This window comes from Geotrypetes seraphini, chromosome 13 (assembly GCF_902459505.1).
Source record: "Geotrypetes seraphini chromosome 13, aGeoSer1.1, whole genome shotgun sequence".
NCBI lineage: Eukaryota > Metazoa > Chordata > Amphibia > Gymnophiona > Dermophiidae > Geotrypetes > Geotrypetes seraphini.
Window position 1 is genome coordinate 21,115,499 of NC_047096.1, and position 23,937 is coordinate 21,139,435.

The window sequence follows — 23,937 nt, forward strand, 5'->3', positions numbered from 1 at the left end:
ACTTATTGTATTTTGCTGAATCTCCAGCACTCTTGATTGTAAACCGCCTAGAAGTCGCAAGATTGTGGCAGTATAGAAGAATAAAGTTATTATTATTATTATTATATGCCAATAAATGATAAACATGGAGCTGAAAAAAATATTCAGAACATATTTTATAACTAATATACATATTTATATTGAATATTTTTATGAATTTTTAGCCGGAACCTGGCATGTCAGGTATCTCCAAGTGATCACAGTATATATTCCTTTTTGTACATGCTTATATGTCTTTTGGTTTTTCCCAGTGCGCCATCCTCTCTTTATTTATAACGACTTTTGCTATACACTCATTCTTCAGAAGCAGTTTAGAGATGATAATGTTTTACTAGAACTGGCTCAGGACTTCAGACACGATGTTATCATGGCCAACAGCTTTGCCACACTGCAGATCACTCAGAGCTTGAACTGGAAAACAAATTTCTGGTTGTGTTTGATATGTGTTGTGTTTGATATTGACGGTCTTTTTAAAAAAAAAACCCCCAAAAAACGTGAACAATTTGGACATTTCCCACACAACATTCAAAATCGGAAGCAAAAATAACGGCCATTTTCAAAAGCTGAACCACTAGACGTCCAAAAAATATATATTTTTGAAAATCGTCTATTTGGACGACTAGGCCGCCAAAACGTCCAATGTTATACCCGTTTTTTGACCAAAAATTCATCCAAGTTGGAAACGTCCAAATGGTCTGCATTTGGACTTGAGAGTGGCCAATAATGTAATGGACTGGCCACCTAGACATGCCAACAGAGCATGTCTAGGTGGCACTGCTGTGAACCTCACATAAAGGGTGCCATGTGTACATCTCACTATAACCTCCTTATAAGTTATGGTGAGCCCCCACCCCCTAATCTCCCCTAAAACCTACTATACCTACCTGTCTACCACCCCAATAGCCCTTATGGCTGCAGGTGGTACCTATATGGCAGTAGAGTAGGGTTTGGCAGTAGAGTAGGGTTTGTTCTGGTTAGAGTGCCTTATGGGCCTGGGTCTTCCTCTCTATGGTTTACTAGCCCATCCACCAGGTTACTTAAGACACCTGTGTGATGCTCTAATAGGCTTCCCAATGAGGTGGGAAGAATACTAAGACAACACTTTAGGAGGGAAAAAGAAAGTTTTCCACTATTCTCCTTTCCCCTGCAAAACTGATATCCCTACCCACTGCTCTTTCAAATTAACTAGGCCAAATACACATAGATTCACACATGATCCGAGTTACATACAAATTTGACTTAAGGACAGTTTTAAAAACAGAACTCATTCTTAACCTGGGGGACTGCCTATACATTGAACAATTATATGCAACCGAGTTAGTCCTGGGAAGAAGAGGCTTTCTGAGCTGTTTGGGCTACTGAATCTGTGTTTGTATTATGCTGTACAGTATTTGGTTTTATGATTGTGTATGTTATTTTGTGCTCCACTTTGGATAAAGTCAGATTATAAATGAAAATAAATCTATATCTAACTCTATACCATATCATGAATATTGTGCACAGCATTTATGGGTGTATATTATTTAGGAAGGGAGAGCCATACCACGCTACCATTGACACTCCATGTGATCTCAGGAGCTGGGTATCCAAAGGCCTCACATGTCACATTCAGGACATCGTTCTGCACCACTTGCACCAAGTGACGTGACACTGAGACTAGAGGCTGCCCTGAGGGGAAAGACAGAGCCGGTCACAACGCTGGCCCCTGACTCAATGAAACAGAGACGATACATGGCGGACAATTTCATTTCAGCTACCAGCACCCCAGACCCTAGCTGATCTCGGATTTGCCCCATATTCTTCCACAACCAGGGGACCCTCTTATTCCTGGCTTTCTTGAATTGTTATTGTCTTCATAAAAGGAAACTCAGAGCAGGTCACAACTTTGACCCTTGACTTAAGGAGAAGCACAAAAAAGCTATCTTAACTTCACAACGACCCCGGACCTACGTCATGAATAAAAAAAACAAAATAACCCCCCCCCCCCCAAATAGCTATGACTCCTAACTTGGCCACAGATCAGAGAGATATGGTACCTCCCAGCACCCATCGCCTTCTACAGCTACCCTAAGCATCTTCAGTGCCCACCGGCTCCTTACCTTTCACCACAACGGTTACCCCTTTGCTGGCATTCAATCCTGGAACTCCTGGCATTGTTACCACACAGCTGTATTGGCCACCAGACTTGTAATCCACACTGCTGAGATTCAGTAAAGGACCAATTGCAATGACTTGCTCCTCCTGTATTTGGAGGGAAAAGATAGGGAAGAACATAGTGGTCAGCAGTGATGGCTGTAAGTTTCCTTACTCATTATACTCTTCTTCCTCATTCAGGATACTTTGGGGTCTTCAGCAGCTATCAGAAAGGATAATTGCTTCCTTCCTGGGCTATGCAACGCCACATCAAGAGGAGGCCTGCAACTTCCCCACCCCCTCCCCCAGGAACTGGGAAATGAGTCTCCCTCGTGCGGTGTTATGAAGTGTTCAAACTACGGAGGAACATTTATTGGTGACCTGTTCTGGGTCTCCTTTAGGACAGTGGTCTCCAATGTGGCTGAAATGCTCTTCAAACCATGCAAATTCTTAAATTTCACTCTTGCCCACTTGATATAGTAATTGCAGATAATCTCTTAACTGTGTTACTCAGGTGTCTCATTTATGGAAATTGCTATTGCTGACAATCCAAAATACGGCAAGTTTTTCAAATATATCCCTGAAGTGTTATAAAATCAATATTAGCATTAATTTTTAATGTTTAATACCCAGTTTGAAATAGGGACACTGGATCATTTGTTGTTCTGTTGTTCTTTGATACTCATCTTTTGGAAATCAATATGGGACAAATTAATTTGATTTTGGAGTCTTCGATTCCGTTATGAGGTGGTCATTTGTGGTACATTGTTGTCACCTAAACCTCCTTTAGACAAATATAAAAGTAGATTATTTTCCATCATGACTGGGATAGCCATGCAAATGGTTACCAAAAAGTGGAAAAATTGGGATCGACTTAATTTTTCCTTTTGGTGGAACTATTTATGTTTATGCTACAAATATGAGAAAATGAATCCAGAAATGTTGTGTAATAATAAGTTATTTAAATTAACATGGAGTCCACTGACAAATTTTGTTAATGACGATTAGCTGGATTATTCTCCTGATTTCTTATTTGATTTGCACATCCAGGGAGGTTGGGCTGGGTGGGTGGAGGGGTATTATATTTTGATATAATCATTGATCAGTAAGTTCAATATGATTTTTACTATGGGCTCCTTTTATCAAGGTGCGCTAGCGGGGTTAGTGCGTCGGACATTTCATCATGCGCTAACCCCTGCGGCAAGCCAAAAAACTAACGCCTCGTCAATGGAGGCGTTAGCGACTAGTGCGACAGGCGGTTTAATGCGTGGTATTCCACGCGTTAAACCCCTACCGCACCTTGATAAAAGGAGCCCTATATGTCTGAAATAATGCATTTTGTTTTTGTTCTTGTATTGGGGTGGGAGGGAGGGGGAAATGTTTTTGAAGTATTTCTATGATTGATGTAAATGCAATTTTGAAGTTAATTATATGTAGATGTATATTTTCATGCATTGTTTTTGAATGGAAAATTAATAAAGTTTAAAAAAAAATAAATCTTTTGGTGGCCCTCAGAGGCTTCCTCATATTCAAACTTTGGCGTAGTAAGAGGGGGGCGAAGGGGGGGCCACCCTGGGCGCCAAGTTGGTGGGGGCGCCGGCACCCATCCTCCTCTCCGTACCCCCGCTTCTTCCCATTCCTCCCCTCCACGTGCGTGTCCCCCTTCCCTTCCCCCATAACCTCTAGTTGACGTTGTTCGCGGCGGTCAACAACGTGCTCTTCGTGACCCCCGTCGGCTCTCCCGCTGTCACGTCAAGGTGCCGCGCATAGGAAGTGACATGAGAGGGAGAGTCGACAGGGTCGCGAGGAGCACGTTGTTGACCGCCGCGAGCAACGACTTCAACTAGAGGGACGAGGGAAGGGAAAGGGGGGCACGCACGACAGGCGGGATCGGGGAAGGGGAGGGGCACCATCGCCACTGTCCGAGACCACAGATTTATGAACAGGAACTGTGTCGGTGACCTTGTGTTAGTAGGCAAGAAATGTCCTGCTCTGGGAATTCTTTTAGGGGTGAACTGCTGGTAACCCTGACCTCTGGATCACTTGAAGGAAAGGAGAAGCTGGATTATTGCCACAGTCTTTACCCATTGCCACTGGATGGCTGAAGGCTGGGAACCCATCGTGCTGCAGACAATAGTGGTATTGTCCCCAAAATTCAATTCCACAGGGCTCTCACGTGACATTTGAATGGGATCCAGATCTAGAAGATACAGGATATCAAGTTTAGACTCTAACTCCCTCTCTGCTCCAGATGGCCTACTAGCCACACAGGCAGCAAAACTAGACCACCAACTCTCCAATTTACCGATCATGACCCCAGACTACAAAACTTTCAGAAAAGAAATAAAAACCCAGCTATTCAAGAAATCTTTGACGACAAACTAACACCGCAGGAAGCATCTCAATCCCCTGAAGCAACCCGCTCTCCTCTGTAACACCTCTGGAAATGTCCAGATAACCTCTTATGTAAACCGCCTTGAACCGCAAGGTAATGGCGGAATAGAAATCACTAATGTAATGTAAGGATGAATCTCTGTAACCCCTGTTCCCCAAACATAACGCTGGGTCTTCAGTCCCCTCCACCCTAGATATAACACCATGTTCAGCAGCCTTTCCTCCTTGGATATAAGGTCAAGTCTCTACAGCTGCTCCTCCCCACATATAAAGCTGTCTGCTTCTTATGAGGGATCTTCAAAAAGTTTCCGCACTTTTATTTTATTTTTTCTAAACACTATTTACTACATATCTCAAAAGCAAATTACATCACTGTTCCACATAATCACCCTGTTTTGCAATACATTTTTCCCAGCATCCTGCTAACACACCCTCTTACCACCTCTCCCGCCCCAACCATTTCCCACGAAAATATGAACGTGTGGAAACCTTTTGAAGAACCATCATACTTCCTTGGAATTTAATGCCAAATCCTCAGCTCGCTTTCATATTTTGGGATTTACTCACAATTCACAGAAAGCATGGTATCGGCCTGCAGGGACACAACGAAGTTGAGGTCCAGTGCCCGGCAGCGGTAGTGACCACTGGCATTTCTTCTCACACTCTCAAACATCAGCAGCCCATCTCTGGCCTCTTTTATCTCCTCCTCCATTTCCTTTCTGTCCTCAGATTCCTACAAATGGCCAAAATGTCAATGCACATTATCACTTTTCATTAAAATACATTTATAGACCGCAATACCTTCTGTAATTAAGAGAATGTACATCACAGTGAAATACAAGAGAGATATCATCTTCCTTACTTTCCTAAGAATTTTACAAAAAGAGCCATCTTTAATAGTTTTCGATAATGCATGATATCTGTGGCTGGCGTAGAACCATGGATTGTTTTGCCTGGTATCCTGTGGTTTTGTATGGGGAGGATGAATTTTAAGAAAATGCTGAAAACTCAATTATAGAAACATAGAAACATAGAATACGATGGCAGAAAAGGGCCATAGCCCATCAAGTCTGCCCACTCCAATGACCCACCCCCCTGACTTTACTCCCTTAGAGATCCCACGTGAATATCCCATTTTCTATTAAAATCTGACACGCTGCTGGCTTCAATCACCTTCAGAGGTAGACTGTTCCAATGATCAACCACCCTTTCTGTGAAGAAGTACAGTATTTTCTGGAATCACCATGAAACTTCCCTCCCCTGATTTTCAGCAGATGCCCTCTTGTGGTCGAGGGACCTATAGGACAGAAGATATCATCTTCCACCTCGATACGGCCCGTAACATACCTGAACGTCTCAATCATGTCCCCCCTCTCTCTTCGTTCCTCAAGTGAGTACAGCTGCAATTTATTTAGCTTTTCTTCATACGTGAGATCCCTGAGCCCCGAGACCATCCTGGTGGCCATTCGCTGAACCGACTCAATTTGCAGCACATCTTTCCGGTAGTGTGGTCTCCAGAACTGAACACAATACTTCAAATGAGGTCTCACCATGGATCTGTACAGCGGCATTATCACTTCAGGTCTCCTGCTGACAAAACCCCTACGGATACAACCCATCATTTGCCTTGCCTTGGAGGAAGCCTTCTCTACTTGATTGGCTGCCTTCATGTCATCACTAATGATCATCCCTAAATCACGTTCCGCCGTGGTCCTAGCCAAGGTCTCACCATTTAGTGTGCCAATGCCTTCTTATGCTAAGGTACATTTCAGTTGATAATCGCCTTTTAGATTTTTTTTGACAGCAATGTATGATTTAAAGCTTACTTGTATTTCTGAATTGATTGAATTTGCGCTTTATCCCTGTTTATAACTGGGACGATTAATGATGTTGTTTAGAAACGTCTATGTTATATGTGATAATTGTAGGGAAAGATTTTGGGGTCCTTTTATCAAGCCGCGCTAGCAGGGTTAGCGTGTCGGACATTTCATCACACGCTAACCCCCGCGTCCGGCTAAAAAATTAACGCCTGCTCAATGCAGGCATTAGCGGCTAGCGCAACAGGCGGTTTAACGCGCATTAAACCCCTACCGCAGTTTGATAAAAGGACCCCTTTATGTATGTGATATGGAAACCGTATAGTTGTATGTGGTATATAAATTTTTAAATAAATCGAAGAAGCAAACAAAATACACAGCTCCAAATCCCAACTAGCAGCCTGATATGCAATTGTTCGATGCAAAAATTTCATGTAAAGACATCCTCGTACTGAAGGGAACACAAACAATGAGAACCACCTTAGAAAATGTACATATGCACATTATGGGGGCAATTCTACAACTGGGTGCTTCTATTTAGGTGTCCCGAGGACACACGATTGGAGCCCATTTTACAACAGAACCTGGGCACCTAGATTCTGTTACCAAATACTAGTGCAACTTGGAGCTGAGGCATCCAATATTTACATGCCCAGAGTTACACACCTCAGAGCTGACATAAGTGTAGGAACCTGAAGGCAGCATATGAATGCACGTAACTTACAACAGTCTGTAAGTTACATGTGTAACTGGGAACCCCACCCACTTGTACGCTTCGTTACATTCATGAACTATGTACGTTAGGTACACCATCAAAGAATAGGGCTTAGGTGCCCTGCTGGCACTTTTTGCAGATAATTGCATGCTTGTGCATAAGTCCTAGTATTCTAGACATCTATAAATCTATTTAGAGTCAATATCAAACTTGTATATGGGGTGAGGGCCTAGTGACAATTGTTATGAACACCCAGTAGCTTAGTAAAGGGGAGGTGGTTACGGGACCAGGACGTGATGTCAGAAGGAAGCCGATGCCAGTGTGAGCACCTGGTGGAAGATACTGCTGCGTCGACGAACATTTCGCAGGGGCGCTCAAGTGGCAGGGAAGAGTTGGGAGCGGGAAAGAGTGGAGGGCGCACGGTGCAGTGATGCCGTATGCCACCGTCCCAGGTGCCAACCTCCTTTGCTAAGCCACTGTGAACACCTAGCACTAATCAAACTGATAATACCCATAGCGTATGGTCATTTTCATATTTAAGTAATAACGCACCTCAGTAGCGACTCGTTTCACGCAAGCTCATCATCTTTGCATCTTCACTGGTCCATTTTAAATTCTTCTATAGGCAACCAAACGCCTTAAACTTGAACATCTTTTTATTCTGTAGGCAAAGATTCAATATTTCATTTGAGATAAGTACTAGTTTTTAATATTGAACGTTCAAGTTTAAGGCGTTTGGTTGCCTATAAAAGCATTGAAATGGACCAGTGAAATGAGTCGCCACTGAGGACTGTTATTACTTAAATATAAAAATTACTACCTGTTGCAAGTATATTTGGTGAGTGCTGAGTATTATATGAAAAGGAAAAAAGATCTCTACATATATATTCACGTTTCAAATATCATGAATATAAGATGGTTCACAGTAGAGAATGACACGGTGACAAAATTAATCACCGTTCCCGTCCCCACGGATAACCGCGGGAAATAATCCCATGTCATTTTCTAGTGTCTATTTCAACCTCAGTCCTTCCACACCAGCATTCTTCAAAACAAAGCTTGCGGGTCAGTGGTTGTGGCCATTCATACTCTGATTCTTATGTGAGCCAAGGATAATGAAGCCATTGTGACATCACTGATGTGATTGGCTCTTAGGCACTGGTGGAATGAGGCATTATGACATCACAATATCTGCTCTGGATACCAGAGACTGTCATTCTGTAGTGTCTGTTTCAACCTCAGTCCTTCTACACCAGCATTCTTCAAAGCAAAGCTTGCGGGTCAGTGGTTGTGGCCATTCATACTCTGATTCTTCCCTCTCTCTTTAAAGAATGACATGAAGATGGTTTCCCGCGGTTATCCGCGGGGATGGGAACGGTGATGAATTTTGTCACCGTGTCATTCTCTAGTTCACATATACTCAGAATTGTGTAATTTGACCAAGAGCCGAAGCTCCTAGTACCAAACCTACCACCCAATCAGTAATTCTTTGTTTGTCACTATTCCTTAGACAGTGATTGGATGGTAGGTTTGGTACTAGGAGCTTCGGCTCTTGGTCAAATTACCCAATTCTGAGTGTATATGAACCATCTTATATTCATGATATTCAAAACATGTGAATATATATGTAGAGATCTTTTTTTCCTTTTCATATTGACTTATTTTGATTTCTCGTGCAATACTTTATTGGGCAGCTTCCCTACCCTCGTTTTGGGCTGAGTATTATAGACATCTAAGCACACAAGAGGCGTGTGAATGTGTGCCTGTGTGCCAGAGAGAGCGTAAGAGAAAGGATTTCCCTGTGTACACATGCATTGCATTCTGGGTGCCTCAGTAATGGCTGCTCGCCAAGCTCACCCATACTCTGTAGAAGGTATATTCAGGTGCCGGGTTTCCATCTCCTTTACACCTCAGTCCCACGTTGTCTCCTTCTGTCACTGGTCTACTGGGAGATTCCACAATCAAAGACACATTCTCCATTGGGTCTGAAGAAAAAAGTCACAAGAGTTCACCAAAGCAAAGCAAAGCATTAGGCAGACTGTCTTAAGACTAGTTTACCCATGTCAATACAAATATTTATAGGCCGCTACATTCAAAGCTGATAACAATTCTAAAAAAAACAATTAAAAAAATACAGTTCAAATTATGCAATAAATAAATCACAAAAATTAAGTTAAAAATAAAAACGAATAAGACATCCCAATACAACACTTAGCTGAAAATAAAACCTAATAGATTACAATATCTATAGTAATACAAAGCATAGCATTGATATTGTTTTATGCCTTTAGAAATGCCTACTAAATAAAGAACTTTTTGTTAAATACATACAATGAGTTTGGGAATATTTATTGATTCTTCTATTGAGATAGAGTCTCCACATTTTTTTCCATCTGTTCTACTACTGTGGATTCATGACTATCTTTCATTAAAAGATATTTAAGGTTAAAAGGTGTCATGCATGCAGATAAATTAGGGAAATCCCTTTTCTTCAAATTCACTGAGCTTTGGAATAACCTCCCTGCCCCGCTGCGGAACCTAGGCTCATTCCAATTATTCCAAAAACATCTGAAAACCTGGCTTTTCTCCAAAACGTAAAGCTATCTATTTAAAATGTAAAGCTAGCTATCCTCTCCATAACCTCTAATTTCTTATTATGTCCTTCCCTCATTTATTGAATTACCTGTAAACCCTATCTTTTTGGAGATGATGCGGTATATAAACTTCAGGCTTAGTTTAGTTTTAATTTAGTTTCAGAAATAGTCAATGCCATTATGTTCACTATTGTAATATTCTTTATTCAGGCCTCTAAAAAAAGGACTTTATCTAGGTTTCAATTGCTACAGAATACTGCAGCAAAAATAATTCTATCTAAAAGCAAATTTGGAAGAGTCACCATTGTTAAAATCGCTTCACTGGCTCCCAGAATTTGCAAGGATAAGAGTTTAAATTGTTTTTTCATTCAAAGTTGTTCACAGGTTGAGTCCAAATTCTCTCTCATCCTTCCTAGTCCTTCAACCAAGATCTCACTCAACTATTCCTGCTAATTTCAATAAACTTTAACTCCCTTTTGTCTTAGCTGTCCGAATGAATGTTGTTCGCAGCAGTGCCTAAACATGAATTCTCTTCCTTGAGAATTAAAATTGGGGTCGGATTCTAAAAGAAGTCGCCAAGATCGCGCCCCACCAGTGAATTGGTCGCATCTTTAAAAACCAATTAAACACTTGTTTAGGTGTCACTAGGCAACCTCCAGGATCAGCGTCTGGGTCCACCACGGACCTAATGATGCCAAAGCCTGAAAGTGGGAATGTTTATGGGCAGCACCAGACTTCGGCATCATTAGGCACTGCTGGCCGCTATTATGCAAGGCACCTGTAAAACCCTGGCCTACATTTCTGGCACCTAGGGTTCTTGATAGCTGAGATTCTATAAGTGGCGCCTGTCCGTAATTGACACGCAGCAGGCGCTGCTTACAGAATCAGTCCCATGTGGCCAATATTCAGCTGGCAGCAGTCAACCCTGAAGAGGAGTTTGACAGCAACTTCAGTAGTTGAAATCAGTGGCATGGCCAAGGGTGACCGACGCCTGGGGCGGTGGTGCCCTTCCCCCACCCTCTTTCCCACTGTGGGTGCGCTCCTTTCCCTTTTAACTTCTCCAGCATGAGCGGCATGCCCATGTCAGTGTCGGCTCACCCTCTGATGTCACTTCCTAGGCGTGGGTCCCGGAAGTGATGTCAGAGAGAGCGCCGATGCCGATGCGGGCAGCAACCTCACACCGGAAAAGTAAAAAAGGTACGGGGGAAGGCAAGGGGCGCTTGCGCATGGCAAGGAAGGGAGCGGGGGTTGGGGGTAGAGAGCAGGAAGGATGCCGCACCCTTAGAAATGGCGCCCGGGAGTTGACCCACCCCTTTACTATGCCACTGGTTGGAATGTGAGAACAATGCCGGGTTGACTTTTATAGTCTGTGTCCTGCAAATGACAAGAAGGATTCGGATAGGCTGGAGGGAGGCATTGAACACAACTCCAGTCGTTGGAACCTAAGAACAGTGCTGGGCGGACTTCTACAATCTACGTCCCAGAAGGATCAAGTATTTTATATCACATTCATTGTTAGTTTGATCTTGAATTGACAATGAGCGTGATTGTTGGGCAGACTAGATAGACCATTCGGATCTTTATCTACTATGTTAATTTGGAAGTTTTATTTATTTATTTATTTATTTTTGCTATAGTTTATTATAGATACTTTTTTTTTTTAAATTAAACTTTATTGATTTTATGAATAAGAACAGTGCAAATAATCAATTGAACATCTAATAAAACAATAAAAGCACATTCCTCTTTCAAACATCTATAAGCAAGCATTTTAACCTACCCACCCGTCTAATTTTTTAAACAGTCCTGAACAATCTATAAAACTTTGAACTTGTTAGTGTCATCAATTCAACAAACATCAATAAAAATGCTGCAAGGCCATTAAATTATCTTTAAGTGCCAATTAGCATAAATAACAATAAAAGTAATCAGTCAACACGGGTTCATAATAAAAATGTTTGGAATACGTGCATTTAAAAGATCACCTAAATGTTGCATAAGAATTAAGATTTACGTAAGACCATCTCATGCTGCAGCAGTTGCTCTCAGGGGGTCTTTTCCTAAGGCACGCGCTAAATTCTAACATGCCCATTATATGGACGCGTTAGCATTTAGCGTGTGCGAAATTGGCTAGCACGCCTTAGTAAAAGACCCCCACAGTGAGTACATGCAAATATCTCGCGCCCTTGCTCTCCCTCTCCCAGATTGCATCCCTACTTACAAAAGATTGTGACATTGACTCTTTCTGACTCCATCATGAGGTCCTTGCCAGGCAGTCGATAATTCACCTCACAGTAGAAGAAAGCGTCTTTATCGTCCTTGCTCAGTCGAGAGTGCAGAGTGCTGCTCACCGTGTACAGCCCACTAGACTCCTTGATCACGGTCGTTGCAATGTTAACCTCTGGCAGAATGAGCAAACGGTTTACAATTTAGCATAAGAAGTCGCTGCTCACCCATCTCAATAGCAAATCATTTCAAAGCAGATTACGTAACTATCACAAAAAGCAAAACGGTTGATATTTGAAAAAAAAATCTGTCTGAGTAACTTCGGGAGTGGAATGCACGAGAAGTGATCTAAAAAAGTTCGAAGCGTAGGCTAATGCCTGGCAGTTTAAGTTTAATGTCAAATAAAAATGTAGGGTGATGTATTTGGGGTGCAAAACTCTAAAAGAGCTGTGTGTGAGAGGAGAAGAGAGACACTGTTTTGCCACCTTGAGATCCCCAGACCCTTTCACCCCAATGTGACAAGGCTGTGACCAAGACCAGAAGGAACTTGGCTACATAGAGAGCGGCATAACCAGTAGAAAATAAAGAGGGTGATGTTGACCCTATAGAAGTCACCAAGATACATACCTTTGTTGCCCTGGTGCAGGGGGTACTTGTTCTTATACCAGGTGATATTTGGAACAGGGTGTCCATTCTTAGTCTCGCATCTGGCAATCTGAAAAAAGCAATGTGACGATACAGTTTCTTAGACATTTAAATTGCCCTCATATAACACAGTTCTTGCCTCTGAGGGGGAATCCTGCTTCCTACCATCTTTCAAGCTGAAGGTGTTTCACTTCCTAGCATCCCCATAGGGCCTGCTTCTATGAACTGCGCCTAGAAAACCAGCACCTACCGCACGCATGTCATTCAAGGTTAGGCGCCATTTCTAGAATCTCACTTAAACCGAGCTAGTTTCCGAGTTTTATTTAAAATGGGATAAAACGCTTAAATTTCAAAGCAATGTAATAATAATAACAACTTTATTTTGTATACCGCAATGTCAGAAGCAGTTCAGAGCAGTTTACAGAGGAAGAGACTGTACATATACAGCGAAGTTACAGAGAATAATGTCAATTACATTGGTGGGGTGATTCGATTCCATTAGTGAGTCGAAAATAGTTAGGTATGGCTGGAAATAGGTCGGTTATGCATTAAGTATATCAGAGATACAACAAGGCAGGGAGGAGTCAGAGAAATTTGTCAAAGAGATAGGTTTTGATTGATTTCCTGAAGGCTTGGTAGGAGGGCGTATTTGAAATGAGGGTGGTTAGCCATTTATTCCATTTGCCAGCTTGGAATGACAATGTTCTATCAAGGAATCTCTTGTAGACACAGCCCTACAGGGAGGGGAAGGCAAACAGATAGGTATTACGTGTGCGGGAGGTGCCTGGAAATATAAAATGGTGCGAAAGGTAGATCGGGGATGAGCCAGTTATGGTTTTGAAGCATAGGCAGGCGAACTTGAAGATGACCCTTGCCTCAATTGGTAACCAGTGAAGTTTTCTGTCGAACGGGCTGCGTTACACCTACTTTGCCTCACACGTTCGCCCTGTCTCATAACTGTCTATCTACCCCTCCCCAACTCTAACTGATGTTACCTTGCTGTCCTTACAGCACCTTTTGTTGTACACCGTCTTGAACTGAAAAGGTCTGACGGGATATAAATAAAGCTATTATTATAATAGATGGACGCTGGACATCACTGACTAGAGATAAGGGTAAGAAGGGCAGAACTACAGTCTCTTTGAAGAAAAAGAACGAATAAGGGAAAAACATTGAGGGATGGGGTCGCTGGTAGCCAAAGGCTTACTTCGAGGGTCACTAACGCTATGGTTATTTGGCGCAATATAGGACTGTTGCTTAGATGCCAGTATGTGTCTGCAACGTAGGCGCTGGTATATTAAGCCAAGGTTTTCATGGCCTAGAATACTGGTGCCTAACTTAATCCATGCCCAAACTCCACCCCCTAACTATGCCTACTTTTTGGGTAGGTGCCTCGGTGTAGATGTCTACCATGAGATGGAAGGCGCCTACCAGCTAATTAATTTTTTTAAATCGATTTTTAATGGTGCTTTCGATTATCGGCGCCAATTAATCAATTTAAAAAAATTAAGTTAGGTGCCTACATCAGTAGGTGTCCTGATCTAACCCCAGCCAAGGCAGAATTAACCCTTTGGTGATCTAGGCAAAGAAGTGCATTGGGACCCTTCATTGTAACATATATTTTTAAACCCCCAAACAAAGCCCCATGTGATTCTGACACAGTAAGCAAGAAGAGCCGCTGGAGGACAGTGCACTGGTGTGGGGTGAGAGTGGCAAGAATTATCAGACCTCTGCAGGCACTGGTCTCCCCCTGCTTTCTGCAAGCAGCTGGCTTACCATGGCAAGAGCCTATAGGTTCCTGAAGAGCAAGTGAGGGTTCATGCCAACCAAGCTGCCCTTCATTCACTCCCTCCCTCTAGCATGAGTTATTATGCCTCCCATCAACCACTGGACCTTAACCTTCCCTACTTCCTATCAATCAATGGACTGTAAGGTATGCTGCTGCTTATCTCCCAGCTACCTTATATTCTCAACAGCGTAAAAGATTCCCGAGTCTTGTCTTTTTTCAGCAGCAAGAGGAAACCCCATGTCTCTCCAGGTGCATAAGGGATTCCCTGCGACTGCCAAAAGTTTAAAGCAGGGGTAGGGAACTCCGGTCCTCGAGAGCCGTATTCCAGTCGGGTTTTCAGGATTTCCCCAACGAATATGCATGAGATCTATTTGCATGCACTGCTTTCAATGCATATTCATTGGAGAAATCCTGAAAACCCGACTGGAATACGGCTCTCGAGGACCGGAGTCCCCTACCCCTGGTTTAAAGGATTCCCATACTTCTCCTCTACTCACTCAAGCATCTGCTTTTGCTACTTTTTTTTTTACTTTACAACTTTTTATTTACTAATTTTTTATATATGTATATATTACCTTAGGAGTCTCTTCATCTGTCACAAGAATTCCAACCTCATTCACCGTAATATCAGGTGGGTCTGGAGATTCTGGAAAAAGAACACTAGCCCATGAAAAGGTCATGTGACTTGCGCATGCAACATTTTGCTCTACACACACACAAAGATACAAGAAATGTGTCTACATAGGTCAAGAGAAAATGGTCATATAAATACACTCGCCAGGTACTCTGCAACGCCCCACCTCCTTTTCCAGATGGGAGCTTGGGATCTGAACTCAAAACCTCTTAGTTGCAAACCCAGAACACTCAAAGCACACTCTCATTAGGCTGACCTGTCACAAGACACATGTTAATGAAATACATCTACAGTATAAACAAGCAATGCATATTAATACACATACTGTACATGCAAAGTTCCCAAAGGCAGCATGCAATGTACATGGCACAACTTTCACTTGTCCCATTCAGCTTGTAGGTCTTCAGATATAATTTCAAGTAGAGAATGACATGGTGACAAAATTCATCACCGTTCCCGTCCCCGCGGATAACCTCTCTTTAAGGAGAGAGGGAAGAATCAGAGTATGAATGGCCACAACCACTGACCCACAAGCTTTGCTTTGAAGAATGCTGGGGTAGAAGGACTGAGGTTGAAACAGACACTACAGAATGACAGTCTCTGGTATCCAGAGCAGATATTGTGATGTCATAATGCCTCATTCCACCAGTGCCTAAGAGCCAATCACATCAGTGATGTCACAATGGCTTCATTATCCTTGGCTCACATAAGAATCAGAGTATGAATGGCCACAACCACTGACCCGCAAGCTTTGCTTTGAAGAATGCTGGTGTAGAAGGACCGAGGTTGAAATAGACACTAGAAAATGACATGGAATTATCCGCGGGGACGGGAACGGTGATGAATTTTGTCACCGTGTCATTCTCTAATTCAAGCCCATTTGGGGGAAAAATGTTTCTCTTGGAAAAGTGCCCCTGTTTGTACATCGAGGCTACTCATGGGCTTTGCTCCTGTTTGGTAGCAGGTACAACATAGAAACCAGAAATTATACATATTGATTTAAAAAAAAAAATCACTATCTATCTATTTATATATATAACCATCTCTGGGGAAAGGTGACTAAAGTATTGAATCCAAAATGTTATTAAAAAAAGGCTAATTTTTCATGTCATCGGTCATAAGAACATAAGAATAGCTATACTAACTCAGATCAATCGTCCATCTAGCCCAGTAATCCAGGTCACAAGTACCTGGCAGAAACCCAAATAGTAGCAACATTCCAGAATCTCAAAGAGTAAGCAAGATTCTGGAGCCCCAAATAGCAGCAACATTCCGTGCTACCAATTCCAGAGTAAGCAATGGCATTCCCTATGTCTGGTTCTCATGCAAAACTTAGTGAGTTTTTCTTCTGTGCTCAGAAATCCTTTTATGAGTGAGACAGTTGAGAGAGCAAATGCTCCTTTCCCAATCATTGCAGTTTTCAAGCGTAATCAATACAAATTAACTTCACTATTGCACTTAGCTTTTTGGTGGATGTTTAAAGTGAATATTTATTACGCCTTCATTCAGGCTCAGGGTCCTGGCAGGTTTCGCATTTCGCTGCTTCAGAGAACCCTGTTAGCTGTGTTGGCTTCAATTGACTTTCACTTGCAGTCTCTACCAAAAATTAGAACAATAGTTACATCCTTTTTCCCACTTACTATATATAAATACCTGTTTCGCGATTTCACGGCACTAGTCCGAACGGTACCTGTTTTCTCTGTTTCTTAACATTTCACAGACGCCGACTACCTGACTCCTCCCTTTTTATACATCACTAAAGAAATGACATCCAGTGTTCTTAATGGCCAATAGTCAGGGTAGGGAGGGATAATTTTTAGTATATCATAAAAAATATTTGTTATGAAAGGGGAAACAAATCCACAAAAATCAAACAAGCAAGAGCAAAAGTGGAAATGTCCAATCAGAATGGTGCACAAAAAGTGTCTTTCAACTCATCTGGTAAATCCAAATGTCTTTATTCATCCAAAATAACTCATTCATCCAAAGTAACTCAATGACTCGACATGATCATGTTTCGGCCACCCGGCCTGCATCAGGAGTCTTAGGGTATCAATTGGATAAATATGCTCTAAAACGCAACAATCAAACCGTTGCTCCGAATCTTGTGACGCTACAAACCAACACAACCTTGCAGTTATCCGCGGGGATGGGAACGGTGATGAATTTTGTCGCCGTGTTATTCTCTAGTGCAGTGGTCAGGTCCCAGTGCGCGCTGATGTGCAAATGTCCGGCGTGCAATATCTTGCGCGCAATTGTCGGTGTACCGAATATCAGATCACCTTAGCACTATTTGGATAGCGCCAGGACTGTCCAGGATGGAGGCACAAGTTATCCGGATAGTGGTAATTTCCAGCATTGTTACTGGATAACTACCCTGAGTGCTTTCCAGATAGTGTTGCTGAATATCTAAAAAAAAGATTTTGCCCATGCCTATTAAAAATAAGAGCACTTATTGTTGCGAGATCAATATCAAGATTTTTTTTTTGCAGTGCCATTGGTCTCTTCAGCCATTTCTCCAAATCCAATTGAACTGGCATCTCTCCATGTCCATCTCTCCATGTCCATGAGTCCTGGCCACAGCGGTTTCTCTGTGCAGTCATGGCTCTGCTATTACCATAGGAACAGCAGCAGCCCTTCCATATTCTACGGTAGATGTTGCAGGCACGTGGCACTACATTTTAGGTACCCAAGTGACCTGGTGCCCGTTCTGGGACTTTTCTAGCACTAATTCCTAATGAATGGCAAAACTAAGAAACTGCTCTGTAAATGTTCTCAAAAACAAGACTACTACAGTTCTTAATGAACAACAAAAGCCAGCACAGAAGTCAGACTGGGCTACTCACCAAGCAAAGAACCTTATAGCACAGGGGAAACATTTGTATTTTTTTTTTTTTTACCAACTTTAAAAAAAAAAAAAAAATAGTAATTCTATTTGCACCCTAGCCTCAATCTCAAAATCACTGCAAACTGGAAATGGGAGTGAGGGACAGGGGAGACCTGAAACATAAATCTGGCCATTCTGTCATCAGTAATAAGATACTGTACATATACAAATATCCTGCACGGGAAATGTCCAGATAACTCCTTATGTATTCCTAAAAGGGGGATGGGTTGCTGGTGCAGCTGGAGTCGGCATTCCCTGGAAAGAAATCCGAAGCATTTTCGGCTCGGGTCGCACCGTGGAGAAATCCGATTTGGTCTGCAATCGAAAGCGTCTCGCCTGGCTTGTCCTGACTCCTGCATAGATCAGTAGCAGAATCCCTGAAGATGGGAACTCCGGTAGAGCCAGAGTACTTTGACTAGGTGACGATCTATTTCAGTGACATCGTGGGTTTCACCACCATCTTGGCCATGAGTGAGCCCATTGAGGTCGTCGACCTTCTCAATGACCTGTACACGCTTTTTGATGCCATCATCGGCTCCCACGATGTCTATAAGGTAGAGACCATCGGCGACGCTTATATGGTGGCATCGGGGTTGCCCAATCGCAATGGGAACCGCCACGCAGCCGAGAACGCTAATATGTCTCTGGACATCCTCAGCTCTATACTTATTTTAATCTCTATTTTTAGTTACTTTAATTATTATTTTAATTCTATCTTTAACTTATTTATTCATTACTTGTTGGAATATTCATTTCTATCTCTATCTCTACCTCTGTCTTTATATTTTTATCTTTACTTTTCATAAATTGTTTCTTCAGGTACTTTAGTTACATTGTGAGCCTTTGGGACAGTTAGGGAATTTCCAAGTACCTATCTTATTTATTTTTATCTATTGTATCTTTTAATGCATTATTTTTGTAAACCGCTTAGAAACCTCACGGTTATTAGCGGCATATAAGAATTAAATTAAATAAATTAAATTAAAATTAAAAGTCCAAATAACTCCTTATGTAATCCGCCTTGAACCGCAAGGTAATGGCGGAATAGAAATCACTAATGTAATGTAACATAAAGACTTCAGGCAGCAATGAGGAGACAAAGATACAGTCTTCATCCCAAACGAGAACATCTGCATATATGGTCAATCTTCACACTGTTGCAAAGAGCCACTGCCCCACAACCGAATACAAAGGGTGATTGACTATACACTCATTCTGCACCAGAATCAGCTTTCCACGCATCCTAAGGCCCCGATGCGCTAAAGTCCCTGTTAAAATCCTGTCAGCTGCTGCAGTGCTGGCAAATTTCCCAATTTCTAAGCAACGAGCGATGCTCCAAAAACTTTGCATGCAAATAAGGTCTGTGGAAATGCCATGTGATCAGTCGTTGGAGAAAGCGACCGACACATGCGCAGAACAGTTCACAAAAAGAGAGACATAAATGTGTGCATGGGCCAGGAAAAGCTACGTCGTAGGCACGCAAATCATTGGTGTGTCTTATTGTAGTGCATCATAGGCGCATGTCATAAGCATCATTGAGAGGGGGTGTGGAGAACAGTTCATAGACAATCCCGCGAAAAACAAAGCCGCGCGCCGACAACTGAGTGCAAGACGGAGGCGTGCGCCGAAGAAAATTACAGTTTTTAGGGGCTCCGACGGGGGGTTTTGTTGGGGAGCCCCCCCAGTTTACTTAATAGAGATCGCGCCGGCGTTGGGGGGAGGTTGGGGGGTTGTAACCCTCCACATTTTACTGTAAACTTAACTTTTTCCCTAAAAACAGGGAAAAAGTGAAGTTTTCAGTAAAATGTGGGGGGTTACAACCCCCCAACCCCCCCCACAACGCCCCCACAACATGGCGCGATCTCTATTAAGTAAAGTGGGGGAGTTCCCCCCCCACACCCACACCCCCGTCGGAGCCCTAAAAACAGTAATTTTCTGCGGCGGAGGCTCAATTGTCTGCGCGCGCCTTTGTCCCCGCGCGCTTTTGACCTGACACCGTGGAGAACTACCAGCAAACCATGCAAATGTTTCTTTTTTTTTTTTTTTTTTTTTGCACCTTCCACTTCTTGCAGTCGTCAGCCCCAGTTCTGCCAATATATCAGGGGTGTCAAAGTCCCTCCTCGAGGGCCGCAATCCAGTCAGGTTTTCAGGATTTCCCCAATGAATATGCATGAGATCTATTAGCATACCATGAAAGCAGTGCATGCAAATAGATCTCATGCATATTCGTTGGGGAAATCCTGAAAACCCGACTGGATTATGGCCCTCGAGGAGGGACTTTTTGACACCTCTGCAGTATATGATTTTAACAAATGAGCCTGAGATGCACTTTTAACACATGCACCCGAGACCTGTTTTTAACACACACATATAGCAAGATATATATGCTTTTTTTTGGTGCCCCTCCAACCCTATAAATATAAGTATGATGCATGTATTCTGTACCTTTAAAAAAAATAAATAAATAAATTCCATCTCTCATGCAATCGGTAGCCCCAGACCTGCTGGTATATGCTTTTAACACCCGGAAACATTGGAAAATCGGCCATTTTACTGCTATGGTAGAAAGTGACCTTAGAGAGGCATAATCGAAAGGGACGTCTAAGTCCGTTTGCGTCCAACTCGCAAGTCGTCCAAAGTAAAAAACAGCCTAGGACACATGTTCGAAAAATACGTCCAAAATTTTTTTCTTTCGAGAATCGTCTAATTATACGTCCTACAGATCTGACCATCCAAGTCACTAAATCGTCCATCTTTATACCACATTTTCGTCTAACTTTTCATCCAAGTCAAAAACACCTAGAACAAGCCCTGTTGGATGTGGGAGGGGTCTGCAAAGAGATGGACTGAACACCCAGACATGGCACCTAAATAGTGGGGTACCTTACAGGGCACTGCTGTGAACTTCACAAAAAAGGGTGCCATGTCTTCTCCTCACTACAGCTCCCTTATAGGTCATGGTGAGCCCCCCAAACCACCTCCAGAATACCCTAGACCCACTTATCTACCACCCCAATAGCCCTTATGGCTGCAGGAGCCACTTATATGCCAGTACAAAAGGGTTTTGGGGGTGTATAAGGGAGTGCACATGTTTCATTATCAATGCAGTGTTTATAGGGGTTTATGGGCATGGGTCCTCCTCTCTATGGGTCCCTAACCCACCCCCAAGATGACTTAAGCTGCCTCTGTGCTGGACGACTAGGCTTTCCTATGCATATTATTAAAACTAAGAAACCCATTAGAACGCTGCACTAAGGGTGGGGGGGGGGAGGGGGAATTCAACAAAGGGCACTAAGCGTGTTAACGCATGATCACCGCTGAAGACATCCATAGGAATATAAAGAGTACGTTTAGCTGTTAGCATGTGCTAACATGATTGCACATGTAAAACGCGCTTAACACCCTTTGTTGAATCCCCCTTAGTGTCATAACCTGTGTCTGAGCTCTTCTTTCTCCAAATATTAAATTAAGCATTTAATTATTTATATTGGGGGAAAATAATAGAACAACTGTGCTCCATAACGTTGTCCTCTGAGGTGCAAAAACATTTCTTTTGATAGACCCAATTCTTTTGTTGTGGTTGCAAATACAGTACTCCCCCGGAATTCGTGTGGGTTACTTTCCAGGAACCCCTGCAAATTTTGAAAAACCGTGTCAACGCAGCTCCTGATTGGTGAGGCCCCACTTTAGTACAGGAAGAGGCAGTCGGAGCATACAGTGAGTGATTTCCTTCACTCGCCGGCGCTCCGACTGCCCTCTCCTGCCCGGTCATTCGTGGTCGGAAAATACCGCGAATGACTGGGACCGCTGACCGCGAATTTGCAGGGGAGCACTGTATACAGTTTTTTCTCTTTTTCATTGTTGCTCCTTATTAATAGTGAGAACGAAAACAAAAAAAGAAGATCCAACAGATTTGCAGTGAAGATACGATACACCAAGGGCAAAGAAAGGAACTGCAGACAGGTGTACAAGATGCAGGCAAAATTTATTATGAACAAACAAAGAAACCACTTGTAGCAAGATGGGACCCAACACGGTCCATGTTTCGATCAACACGTCTTCTTCAGGAGTCCTATAAAAAGGTGGTGTCAAACAAAATGCAAAAATATGCCTGATCTGTAGGTACACTGACAGCGCGCTGGACATTGGCGCGCCGACAATTCCGCACAGGCAAAGGCGCACAGCCACAAGTGCGCGCATGAAGGGAACGGAATTGTTGGGGTGCAATTGTAAGTATGTTGGGGGGGGGTTTGCGGCAATCTTTTAATTTAGAGCGTGTCGGCATTGAGCACCCCCTTAAGAGCGCGAGTGCGCGTAATTGTAAAAGATTCCCCCCCACACCCGCGTCAGAGCGAGAGCGCGAGTTGTAATCGAGTTCTAAGTGTAGTGGGGGTTCCTCCCCACACACACCCCTGAATGAAAGTGCCAAACCCCCCCTGAACGACAGTGGGAGGTTCCCCCCACTCCCCCGAGAGCGGAAAACGGAAGAAATAGTGCAGCACGCATGTGGCCTGTGCGCACATGTCAGGGCTGAATTGTCGGCATGCCAATGTCCTGCACACATTTGATGAGTCACCGATCTGTATACGGTGTAGTGCAGAAACAAAATGTGCAGGACATTTGCGCGAAGACAATTCAGCCCCGACATTTGCATGCAGGACACATGCACGCTGCATTATTTCTTCCATTTTCTGCTCTCGGGGGGGGGGGGGGGGTGGCTTGTGTGGGGGAACCCTCAATTGTCATTTGGGAGGGTTGGCGCTCTCGTTCAGTGGGGCTGTGGGGGGGAACTCCCTACTATACTTAGAACTCGATTACAACTCGCGCTCTCGCTCTGACGCAGGTGTGGGGGGAACCTTTTACAATTACGCGCTCTTAGGGGGTGCTCAATGCCGACACGCTCTAAATTAAAAGATTGTCACAAACCCCCCCGACACACTTACAATTGCACCCTGACAATTCCGTTTCCTTCATGCGCGCACTTGTAGCTGCACGTATTTGTCTGAGTGGAATTTTTTGCAAGCCAATGTCCGGCGCACTAAGGTCGGTGCAGGTCTGGTATATTTGTTGGGTTTTGTTTGACACCACCTTTTTATGGGACTCCTGAAGAAGACGTGTTGATCGAAACATGGACCGTGTTGGGTCCCATCTTGCTACAAGTGGTTTCTTTGTTTGTTCATAATAGATTTTGCCTGCATCTTGTACACCTGTCTGCAGTTCCTTTCTTTGTCCATCAGCAATAGTGACACAGACTCCCTCTTCTACCAAAAATGACTGCTCTTCTACCTTATAGACTGCTCCCAAGCATTCTGTGATACAGAAAAATTATGTGAAGGTTTGGGATGGTTATGAAGTACAGTGTTTGCTCACAGGGTGTGGTGAGGTTCGGGGGTAGTTAGCAAACAAGTGCTTGCTTACAAAGTTTTTGGGGTGGTTAGTGGAGGGTGGCGTTTGCTCACAGGGAGTATGTGGATGTCAGGGAGGCTGATGGGCAGAGTGCTCGCTTGGTGCTGCTGTCTCCCTTACTGTATACTCGCAGCTCAGTCCGATTTTCTCCAAATCCAGCAGATCCAGCTCCAATCTGGCACACGAACGTCCTCTCGTCCTGTAGCGTCACCTCACTGATGTATAATGTGAAGTTATCTGCCACGTGGATCCGGTCTTTAAACTCCGTGTCATAGGCATATTGTCTATCTTGTCCCACATAGTAAATGTTCACACGACCATTTTTCTCCTGAGAAAATGAATAAAGTAAAGTAAAGTGATGCCCCTTCGTACTCCTAAATCGGTAAGGGTGGGGGCTCTAAGGGGATGGCTAGAGCCAGTCCATTCCTCTTCTCCTGAGCTGTAATCCTCCCAGAGACAAATAATGCTGTTATACCTTCCTGCCCACAGGTGGCAGCAGACACCGCAGGGGGCCTTAGAAGGTTACTGGATGCTGACACCAGGCCTTATAAGTCAGCCTAAGACAAATGTGAGTTTCTAGTTTTCTGTGAGAAATTAGAACTACAAATCCATATAAGTCATGGGGGCAAACCCATGCAGATATGCTGGTTTAGATTCA

The 23,937-nt window shown here is 43.3% G+C and overlaps 1 protein-coding gene across 4 annotated transcripts in view; it reads right to left on the bottom strand.

Annotated features, from left to right (window-relative positions):
- Positions 1-23,937, bottom strand: part of MCAM (melanoma cell adhesion molecule) — a 98,306-nt gene that overhangs the window by 14,941 nt on the left and 59,428 nt on the right. For all 4 annotated transcript variants that reach the window (XM_033917853.1, XM_033917854.1, XM_033917852.1 and 1 more), the window contains exons 3-11: positions 23,400-23,607; positions 14,928-14,998; positions 12,546-12,633; positions 11,914-12,093; positions 8,956-9,083; positions 5,134-5,299; positions 4,257-4,372; positions 2,139-2,280; positions 1,583-1,707 (exon numbers count right to left, since the gene is read on the bottom strand). In XM_033917853.1, the coding sequence (XP_033773744.1) occupies positions 1,583-1,707; positions 2,139-2,280; positions 4,257-4,372; positions 5,134-5,299; positions 8,956-9,083; positions 11,914-12,093; positions 12,546-12,633; positions 14,928-14,998; positions 23,400-23,607 (1,224 nt within the window). The remainder of the gene's footprint in view (positions 1-1,582; positions 1,708-2,138; positions 2,281-4,256; positions 4,373-5,133; positions 5,300-8,955; positions 9,084-11,913; positions 12,094-12,545; positions 12,634-14,927; positions 14,999-23,399; positions 23,608-23,937) is intronic.